A 10,701-nucleotide genomic window follows, 5' to 3' on the forward strand; every position below is an offset into this window, starting at 1 on the left:
CCAATCGCTGAGCCAAACTGGCCAGGGCTCACCTATGTTTTAATGTTGAACAAGTCACATTCTCTCTAAAATTGACTAATACCAGAATTTTGGGGTCCAAGTAAAGTGCTTTGTAAGATGCTAGTCAAATGGTGTTTATGGGCCCTGACCGGTTTGGCTCTGGAGCGTCGGCCTGCAGACCAAAGAGTCGGGGGTTCAATTCCAGTCAAGAGCATGTACCTCAGTTGCAATTCAGTCCCCAACCCTGGTTGGGGTCGTGCGGGGGGCAATCAATCGACGTGTCTCTCTCAAATAGATATTTCTCTCTCTCTCCCTCCCACTCTATCTGAAGATAAATGGAAAAATATCCTCGGGTGAGGATTAAAAACAAAAAAAAGGTTCTTAGGGGCTCAGCTCCTGAGAAGTACATTATATTACCCCTCCTTTCATTTTGTATATTAGAATTAAGAGTTTGAGAAAAAGTGTCTTTAGAATAAGGAAGAGCAATAACCAAGTGTGCTAGCATGTTGCAAACATTATTTCCAATTCTGTCAGCCTCATAAGGTAGAATCCTGTTGATGCTCACTCAAAGAGCAGAGTTGCACACACAGCCCACGGGCTTCTGGCACACAGGAGTCTTCCCAGTAGACACTGCAGGCTGAAAACAAAATGGGTTAAGGATGAGACAATGGCAGATCAGAGGTCAATTCCCAAAGGGGCTGTTCCCTAACCCTTAAGGTCTGCCTTTTGTGGGGCAGCCACACCAGCAGATCCTGATGTCCAGATCCCAGCGCTAGGGTGGGTGCGCCAGGTGCTCATCACAGCAAACAGAAACTGCCCCCAGAGAAGCAGGTTGGCTTTAGAGCCTCGGCCTGGAGGCCAAGTGAGCTCCAGAGGAAGATCGGTCACCTCATGCTGTCCTGCCTGGTCCCGGGTCACCCGAACTTCCCTTACCCTCCGCCAGAGGTCACCCCGGCAACACTTGGCTCTGTGGGCTGTCCCTGCTGAGCCTTGGCCGGCCTCCCGGGTTTGCAGTTGTGATTTATTTTTGGCATCTCAGCCTTCCCTCATCAAGTGGCAAAGCACGAAGCAGAGCAGCAAAATCTCCTCCTCCGGTCAGAGTGTCTGCCTGGGACACACTTCAGCCCTCTTGTCCCCTCTCCCCAAGGGGCTCTGGGACCTCTGAGATTCCTGTCAAGTCCACATAAGGGCCAGTGAGGACCCAACGGTGAGTAGCTGGGCCAGGGATGGACAAAAGCCTGGCTGCAGACGGGCAGCAGGGAGGCTGTGGGGCCAGAAGAGTGGCCGCGTTGACTCCTGAAGCCCCTTCCAGGGACTTTATCTATGGAAAGCGGGTCCCTGTGACTGTTTTCAGACTGAGTTTGGCAGGGGGGGGATGTTATGTTCCAGAAAGGACTAAGCCCATTTGATAACCCTTTTCAAAGGGGTCTTGGGAAGAGTGGGTGGGTTGCAGGTGGGGGCAGAGAACAGAGGCGCAAAGTCAGCCCCAAGTTAGGCACAGAGCAAAGGGGAGGCCAGAGAAGAGAAACCTCCCCTACCTCACCCTAGAGAGATGAATGCAGTCATAGCTAACTGAACCTGGCCATGCCATGAAATGGATCCCCAGCCAGGATGGCATCTGGGGTCTGTGGAGGGCTGGGGGAAGGGAAAGTCCTGGTGCCACCCAGTGTTGGGAACTTAAAAGGACCTGCCAGGAAATGAACTTGGTGTTACAGGGAACAGACTCTCCTGTGCTCAGCCGAGGTTGCTGACAGGGCAGAAGCAGCCCGCGAGCAGCTTGGTGCCCGCTGCTGGCAGAGGAGACTGTTACTCACCTTTCTGATGATAACCAGGCACCGAGTGGTGGGGACACCAGGCTTCCTGGAACAGCCGGCCCGAGGCAGCCAGGGCTGCAGCTTGGCTAGTCAGCAGATTGGCCCCGTGACAGGCCAGGCCTTGTTGGGCCCAGAAAGGGCAGTAGAAGTGGGGCTGGAACAGTTTCGGCCCTGATGAGGGGCAGCTTGTGGCCATTTTCTATCTGTTCTTCTTCCTGTCGGTGGATGACTTTCTCCGTTCTTCAAATCCTTCCTCTAAGGTCAGTACCCCGGTGGCCTTGACGTAGCTGAAGCAAAGCTGGCCCGCTCAGCTCCTGTGTCCGGCCCTGAGTGTCTAACTCTGTACCGCCCCACACTGTGGCAAGACCACTCGGGGCTCACGGGCCATCATTAGGTAGGGCATGGGGCATTCTGCCAACAGGACCTTGGACCAAAGTGATGCCTCCAACCATCAGCTCACATCTAGGGAGCAGCCCCTGCTACATGCCTGCACTGAACACAGAGGAACGGGATGGCTGGGGCGGGGACATCCTAGAGAAGGTCACAGTTTAATGAGGGACATGACAGCACACACTGACAAGTGATATCAGAAGCTGGGGCCAGGATCCCCCATCAAGCTCTGCCTCCCTCAGAGTACCTGGCACAGTGCTTCATAAGGAGTATCAAAGAATGAATGAAAGCATGATTATGAAAGTCTGGGTTAAGGACAAGAGTGAGGAAGGAGCAGGGGGAAAGTCAGAAAGCATGTTCTAAAAGAAGCGTGTTTCAGGGTCGGACAGCTAGGACTGGGGCAGATAAGGAGAGGCTGTAAGAGCAGCATAGTTAGAAGATGAAAGTGTGCAACTTCTCACCTTCTCCACAAGCGCAGAGAAAAAACAGGACCAGCCTCATCTCAGAAAAGAAAGGAAATGGCACTTTAATTTGTCCTCTGAAGAGTTTCTGTGTTCTCTGTGGCTCTTTCTAAATTTATTTTTATTGGTTGATTTTAGAGAGAGAGAGAGGAAGAAGGAGAGAGAGAGAAACATCGATTTGTTGGTTGATTCTTGTATGTGCCCTAACCAGGGATTGAACCCACAACCTTGATGTATCGGATGATACTCTAACCAATTGCCTAAGCAGCCAGGACCTATGGGTTCTTTCTAAAATCAAGGATGTGCCGGCCTCCTCAGAGCTGACCGTGGGGCCCAATGTCCTTCTGCAGGCCGGGGCCTGGCTGGCTGACTATGGGCTCCTCCAGGGGGAGCAGCAGCTTACGGCGAGAACATGCAGGGAGACTTGATCACCTGGGCTCACGGGAGTCCACAGCCAGTGGGAATAATAATGCTGGGCTTTTTTCAAAGCATTTTTTCAATTTACAAACATTTATTTTGAACATTCACAATAGGCCAGCTCTGTGCCAGGAGAGACAAAGATGGGTGAAAAACGGTTCCAGCCCTCAAAGAGCATGTCCCCTAGGTCACTAAGGCTGACAGCTTCTTTCTGTTTCCCTCGCAGAGCCCTTCAGCATCACCCCCCAGGAGCTGAGCATGACAAGGGACGAGGCGCCGCTGGACTCCCATTCCACACAGGGTTTCTATGAGAACTATGAGCCCAAGGAGATCCTGGGCAGGTGAGGCCCAGACCTTCCCCAGGAAGCGCTGTCCTAGGCTCCAGCAGCTCTGCAGGCCGGGCCAACCTCTGCTTGACCCTGAGCGCTGAGCCCGTTGCCAGCCCCAGTGCACTGCGCACGTGGGGAATCCCTCAGCTCGGGTCCTCCCCTCCGGAACAGGACAGATGGGGGAATAGGGTGCCCAGATCAGAGACCTCTCCTGGCGAAGAGCTTCCCACAACCCTCACTGATGCTGATGATAAGCACATCCAAACCCAGTTTGGGGCCAGGATCAGGGGTCAGGGGTCAGAGGAGGCTTAGGGCCTTAAGAGTGTACAGCTTTTGTGTGTGTGAAAGAACACTGAACTGGGAGTTAGGAGGCCTGAGACCAGGCTTGCTCCTCATCAGCTCCAGGCAAATCACCCTCTATGCCTTCTTCACCCTACTGTCCCCAGAAGCTCACAGGGAGTTGGGGGACAAGGCAAGACATCTTTGCTGTGGCCTGGATTTGGGACACACCCTGGGGTGAGGGGCCCCTGGGACCACCTGTCCTCTGCACCCCCAGGGGAGTGAGCAGTGTCGTCAGGCGCTGTATCTACAAGCCCACGTGCCAGGAGTATGCTGTGAAGATCATTGACGTCACCGGCGGGGGCAGCTTCAGCCCCACGGAGGTGCAGGCGCTGCGAGAGGCCACACTGAAGGAGGTGGACATCCTGCACAAAGTGTCAGGGTACCCCAACATCAGTGAGTGCTGGCTCCCAGACACAGTGGGGTGCTCCACCTCCCTTCTGCCCTGATAACCCAAGTCAGGGAGTGCAGCCCACTGTGCACCTAGCCAGAATTTTCCAGAGTGTCTCCTGCACCTGGAGACCCCACTGGCCTAGTGCCCCGAGGCTCGAGGTTCCCAGCTCCAACCTCCAGGAAGACTGCTCCGGGGATTCAGCTCTAAGCCTCCTCTTCCAGGCAGACAGAAGGGGTCACAGGCGGGGCTAGGACTGGGTGAGGGTGGGGGAGAGGGGGTGTGAAGTCCTTGGGCCTGCCCCCTCCCCTGGTGGACTGCCTTTCAGTACCATCCAGGTACCCCGTCCGCTTTCGAAATCAGCTCCAGCAGCTTTAATCCCCTGCCCCACTGCCTCTGTCCAGACTCCTCTGCTGCCTGACACTAGCCAGCCATTTCCATTTCAGTACAGCTGAAGGACACTTATGAGACCAACACTTCCTTCTTCTTGGTGTTTGATCTGTAAGTACCCAGCCCTGGAGCCAGCCGTCCACTGAGGCCCATCAGAGATCCTCGTATTGCGGTCCCCCACCCAGGGCTTCCTGGAGCCAGCAGCCAGCCCGCTGCACTGTGAATGCCAGATAGGGTCGAAAGAGCTCTAGGCAGGTCAGCCCCTGGGGTCAGGCTGCCAGGTTTTGAATCCTGGGTCCACCACTTACAGGCTGGATGTTTTCCTTTTTTTTTTTAGTCCTCACCCAAGGATTATTTTTCCATTGATTTCTAGACAGAATGGAAGGGAGGGTGGGAGAGAGAGAGAAACATCATTGTGAGAGAGACACATCAATTGGTTTGAACCTGCAACCCAGGTATGTACCCTTGACTGGGAATCAAACTCGAGACCCTTTGGTCCACGGGTGATGCTCTAACACTGAGCCAAACCAGCCAGGGCTGGATGTTTTCTTTAAATATCAATTTTCTCATCAGTATTGTAGGAGTAATAATAGCACAGTTACCAGCATAGTTTGCATTTACAATGCCAATGCTAATAACTCTTAGCTACAATATGATGATGGTGGTCATTCAATACTTATTCTAGACATTGAGGATACAGCGATGAACAAGACAGATAAGGTTCCTGACTTCACATAATCATTTCCACAGGCAGTGAACAGAAAGCAGTCAAGCCATAAAATATACCTTAGCGATGTACATATACATAAAGCTAAATAGTTGTTACAGAGAGGTGGGGCTTCTCTTCTTTCTTTTTTTTAAATCCTCACCTGAGGATATTTTTCTATTTATCTTCAGATAGAGTGGGAGGGAGGGGGAGAGAGAGAGAGAAACATCAACGTGAGAGAGGCACATCAACTTGTTGCCTCCTGCATGACCCCACCAGGGCCAGGACGAACCACAACCGAGGTATGTGCCCTTGGCTGGACTTGAACCCATGACTCTTTGGTCCACGGGCCGATGCTCTAACCACTGAGCAAAACGGGCCAGGGCCCAAGGATATTTATTTATTTATTTATTTATTTTATTTTATTTTTTTCTTTTTTATCATCCTCACCCGAGGACATTTTTCCATTCTTTGTTCAGGTAGAGTGGGAGGGAGAGAGAGGAACAGAGAGAAAGAGAAATATCAATGTGAAAGGGACACATCGAGTGGTCGCCACCTGCACAACCAACCAGGGCCGGGGACAAACTGCAACCGAGGTACGTGCCCTTAGTGGGAACCGAACCTGGGTCTCTCCGGACCGCAGGCTGATGCTCTACCTCTGAGCCAAACCGGCCAGGGCAGGATATTTTTTGACTTTTTTAGAGAGGGAAGGAGAGAGAGAAATAGATGTGACAGAGACACATCAATTGGTTGCCTCCTGCACAACCCCAGCCGGAGCAGGGAATCGAACCCACAACCCAGGTACATGTCCTTGACCAGGAATCAAACCTACAACTCTACGGTCTGCCAGCGATGCTCTTACAGCTGAGCCAAACCAGCCAGGGCCTTCTTTTCTGTAGATGACATGGTCAGGGAAGGTCTCTCTGGGAGGTGACCTGAGCAGAGACCTGGATGAAGTGAGGGAGGAATCCGGGCCCTGATGGATGGTCTTGGCATGTTGGAGGATCGGCAAGGAAGCCAGGGTGGGGGAGTGGAGCAAGCCTGTGGTGGTGGCAGGATGTGAGGTCGGTTAGTACCAAGGTCAGATTCCGCAGGCATTTTAGCTATGGTAAGGACTTTGTGGGGTGGACACCAGGAGGGTAATGTGATCAGATCTACTTTTGGAAAGGATTCTCTGACTGTCAGGAGGCCATAGCAGAAAGGAGGAGGCAGCAGTACTGGGGCAAGAGACCACCTGGGAGGTAGAGGTTGTGTTCGGGTGCGGTTCTAAGATGGACATCATCATGATCACCAGTGTCACTCTCCCCTGCATCTGCCCACAGGGCTACTGGGAGGAGCTCCATGCCACTCACAGGCACCAGAGGGCCCGTCAGCTCTGAGAACCTCTGTTTCCTTAAGAAAGAAAAAATGAGCTCTGGCCAGTTTGGCTCAATGGTTAGAGCATCGGCCCGCAGACCAAAGAGTCTCGGGTTTGATTCTGGTCAAGGGCACGTACCTTGGCTGTGGCTCGAGCCCCAGCCCTGGTTGAGGTTGTGCGGGAGGCAACCAGTCGATGTGTCTCCCTCATGTTGATGTTTCTCAATCAGTGGAAAAATATCCTTGGATGAGGATTTAAAAAGAAAGAAAGAAAGAAAAAAATGAAACCGACCACTCTGCCTGTCACCACTCTCGCATCACATCTGAACAACAGATAGTGCTCTGTGAATGGTGCTTTCGGCCTTATCACCACTTTTGTTAGGAAAGGTTCCCAGGGAGAGGGGTTCGCTGGCTCCGTTTCCCCACTCCACCGAGTGCTCCCTCAAGAACAGGAATCTCTGCTGCGGGCTTCACTGGCAAAGGGGGGGATCCTCCTTTCTCTGTACAAAACAGCTGATTTGGGGATTCAATTTCTTGAGAAAATTATTCAAGTGGATTTTGTATTGTTGGAACATTTCATATGGTGGCTGCACCGAAGTGTCATTTCACTTGGAGAAACAGCGTAAGTGGGCGTGTGTGTACGATTAAGCCGCCAGCTCCAGGGAGGCAGGAGCCTCGCGGCCCGGTTCCTTACAGGTAACTCCATTTGCTGCTGCTGCTGCTGCTGCTAATAGTGGGTTCTTCCAGTGCCTTTGAAATGACAAAAACTGGATTCACACGTTGCTTTTTGGGAACACAGGACAGATACTGTATAAAACAAGGCTCATCTCTGTAAATTCTTTTTTTTTTTTTTTTTTTATCCTCACCTGAGGATATTTTTCCATTTTTTGTACAGATAGAGTGGGAGGGAGAGAGAGAAAGGAGAAAGAGAGAGAAACATCGACGTGAAGGGACACATCGAGTGGCTGCCACCCACATGACCAACCAGGGCCGGGGACAAACTGCAACCGAGGTACATGCCCTTAGCGGGAACCGAACCCGGGTCTCTCTGGACCGCAGGCCAACGCTCTAACCGCTGAGCCAAACTGGCCAGGGCTCATCTCTGTAAATTCTAAGTTTCCTCAAACACGACCCCCCTCCCTGGCAGCTAAGCTCAGTGGTTTTCTCACCTCTCTGGGACACTGCCAACATCCCTGGTGCTTCCAACCGCTTTCTCTGGAGGGGCAGTGAGCGGACGCAGGGTGCACCTTTCCTACCGGACACAGGGAGGCTTCCCAGCACCCCTACAGCCCGGACTGGCCGCAGCTGTCCCAGCTCCGCTCAGTGGCACTGTCCTTGGTGGCAGCTCAGATGTCCCTAACCTTTGAGGAAGTTGCTTGGAGAATCTATTTTTAATGCTGCCCCAGGTTGCCCTCCAGGTTACAACTAGATTGTTCTAGCAGAGCCCTCTTGATAGATCATCCAAAGCAATGAGAAGATTGAACTGTAATTCTTCATCCTAAAATAGGCAAAACTGCTCTATTGACACTTGTACTGCCACTCCTTCTATCTGTGCCTGGAAACAAAGCAGATACTCCTGTTCTTCTGAACTGGGTCTGGGCCCTTGGGTCAGGGGGGCCTTGGGCCGGCTTTACACCTCCCAGCCCTGATTGGCCCTGATAGATCCAGTCCATGCTGTCACCTCCACAGATGGGGGAGATCCCACCCCTCCAGGATCCCTTGCTCTTCTTCCAACCTTCCTAGAGAACCCTCCACTCCCTTCCCAGCTCCTCCCTGCAGCCGTGGTCCTTTGCCTCTGGAGGTATTAGGTTGAGAAACAGCTCCTGGGAGCGGGGCAAGAAGGGGGTGGTCTTGGGACTGATCCAGCTACAAACCCTCTGTCCTCACAGGATGAAGAGAGGGGAGCTCTTTGATTACCTGACTGAGAAGGTCACCCTGAGTGAGAAGGAAACCCGGTGAGGATCCACTTGTCCCTCTCCCCACTTCCGAGTCCTAGTGGTACAGGCACCAACCTCTTGGAGGGGCATGGAGTGCACTTGGTGTGGCTGGGGTGTGTATCGCTGGCTTTTGTGACCTTCCTGCCTCCTGGGCTCAGCCTAGACTGTCCCAGCCTGTCCCGAGTCCTCTCTCACTTGCAGTCTGGCTGGCGTGGGCTCTGGTCTCCCTACCTGCTACCTGACCATGGAGAGTGAGAGATAAGAGTACTATGTGCCTGTCCCTCTCCAGAAAGATTATGAGAGCCCTGCTGGAGGTGATCTGCACCCTGCACAAACTCAACATCGTACATCGGGATCTGAAGCCCGAGAACATCCTCTTGGACGATGACATGAACATCAAGCTCACAGACTTTGGCTTTTCCTGCCAGCTGAAGCCGGGAGAGAAGCTACGAGGTCTGGTAGCATGGCTTGGGCCCGTGCCAGGGGCTCATGCTTTCTCATCATGTCTCCCAGAAACAGAGATGGTCTGGGTTTCTCCCCTACATCCCCCCAGAATAAAAATGCTATCATTTCAGGGCTAAATGTTTTTTCAGATAGGCCCTCTTCTCAGGACTGGGCTGAGCCAGGTTCCCACTGCCCGAGTTCTAGGCCAGAATGGCTAGACGTGAGCAAGGAACCAACAGGCCCCATGCGGGGGGCCCTACGAGCCAGCCCTGGTCCTGCTCTTGGCCCTGAAGTGGGCTAGTGCTAGGAGAGTCCCAGCCCAAGCACCATTTCAGTTCCATCTTGTTTCTTTGGACCTTCTTCTTCTAAGAGCCCCTGCTGACCTATCCGGATGGTAACTATTCCCATAGAGATCTGTGGGACCCCCAGCTACCTGGCCCCCGAGATCATTGAGTGCTCCATGAATGAGGACCACCCAGGCTATGGGAAGGAGGTGGACATGTGAGTGTGTTGGGGACAAGGGACAGGGATGCCACCATGGCCAGGAACACCTGGCTGGGGAGGGGAGGAACTGCCTGGAGCCACAGCCAGCCCTCCTGCCTTCCTCCCCACCCGCCTGGTCCAGGTGGAGCACAGGAGTCATCATGTACACCCTGCTGGCTGGCTCCCCGCCCTTCTGGCACCGGAAGCAGATGCTGATGCTGAGGATGATCATGAATGGCAGCTACCAGTTTGGCTCACCTGAGTGGGATGATTACTCGGACACGGTGAAAGACTTGGTGAGGGGCCAGGCCCCCTGGCTCCTGGGCTCAGGCAAGGGGAAGTCCACCATGGGGGGAGGGGAGGTGCCGTGCAGGATGGAGTCTGCCAGGAGACCCATGTCTTCCGGAGTGCTGACAGGGCCCTGCCTTGATGTTTTCGCTACCCACCCTGTTCTCCCAGGTTTCCCGCTTCCTGGTGGTGAACCCTCAAGGCCGCCTTTCAGCAGAGGAGGCCTTGGCGCACCCCTTCTTCCAGCAGTATGTTGCGGAAGAAGTGCGGCACTTCAGCCCCCGGGGGAAGTTCAAGGTACTTGAGGTCCCTTCCGGTCCCAGGCCTGGGGCAGCTGCTGCCTCAAGTCCCAGCTCCCAAGTCCATTCCTTCCCCCAGGGGCTCCTACTTACCTGCCTAGGGTTTCCAGGGCACCCGCCCTTCCCCAATCATGCACCCAGGATGCTTCGGGGAACTTCTGGCTTTAGGGAGGAGATGTCAGCTGATGGGCTCCGACAGACAGTCTAAATGCGCGCGGATGCGGTGGGGTAGGGGTGGGGGGACAGGGGAGGGCCCACCGCAGCCCGCAGGGCTTCCCGAGAACAGGCTCTGTGCCGGCCCTCCCTCCGCAGGTGATCGCTCTGACCGTGCTGGCCTCCGTGCGCATCTACTACCAGTACCACCGGGTGAAGCCCGTGACCCGGGAGGTCGTCATGCGTGACCCCTACGCCCTCCGGCCTCTGCGCCGACTCATCGATGCCCAGGCTTTCCGCATCTACGGCCACTGGGTGAAAAAGGGCCAGGAGCAGAACCGGGCCGCCCTCTTCGAGAACACGCCCAAGGCCGTGCTCCTCTCCCTGGCTGAGGAGGACTACTGAGGGGCTGGCAGGAGGGGGGCGGGGCAGGCAGGGAGGGGAGCCACGGAAACATTCGTCGAAGAGATGAGATGTGTGCTGGACTCTGCAGAGGGGGCACCG

At 54.1% G+C, this 10,701-nt stretch overlaps 1 protein-coding gene across 1 annotated transcript; it reads left to right on the forward strand.

The window, feature by feature from the left end:
• Positions 1-1,075: 1,075 nt before the first annotated feature.
• On the forward strand, positions 1,076-10,663 carry PHKG1 (phosphorylase kinase catalytic subunit gamma 1). Its single transcript, XM_036279603.1, has 10 exons — positions 1,076-1,207; positions 3,309-3,423; positions 3,968-4,146; positions 4,588-4,642; positions 8,483-8,548; positions 8,820-8,983; positions 9,385-9,475; positions 9,600-9,753; positions 9,917-10,042; positions 10,357-10,663. Exons 2-10 carry the CDS (start codon positions 3,341-3,343, stop codon positions 10,600-10,602), a joined length of 1,164 nt encoding a protein of 387 aa, XP_036135496.1. The 5' UTR covers positions 1,076-1,207; positions 3,309-3,340; the 3' UTR covers positions 10,603-10,663.
• Positions 10,664-10,701: the final 38 nt, after the last annotated feature.

Source organism: Molossus molossus, unplaced genomic scaffold (assembly GCF_014108415.1).
Source record: "Molossus molossus isolate mMolMol1 unplaced genomic scaffold, mMolMol1.p scaffold_m16_p_3, whole genome shotgun sequence".
NCBI lineage: Eukaryota > Metazoa > Chordata > Mammalia > Chiroptera > Molossidae > Molossus > Molossus molossus.

Excerpts from the sequence above, each read along its gene's own strand:
- PHKG1 (XM_036279603.1), top strand. The coding sequence starts at position 3,341 with ATGACAAGGGACGAGGCGCCGCTGGACTCCCATTCCACACAGGGTTTC. Across the intron at positions 4,643-8,482 it reads TTCTTCTTGGTGTTTGATCT|GATGAAGAGAGGGGAGCTCT; the intron begins GTAAGTACCCAG and ends CTGTCCTCACAG. Across the intron at positions 8,984-9,384 it reads GCCGGGAGAGAAGCTACGAG|AGATCTGTGGGACCCCCAGC; the intron begins GTCTGGTAGCAT and ends CTATTCCCATAG.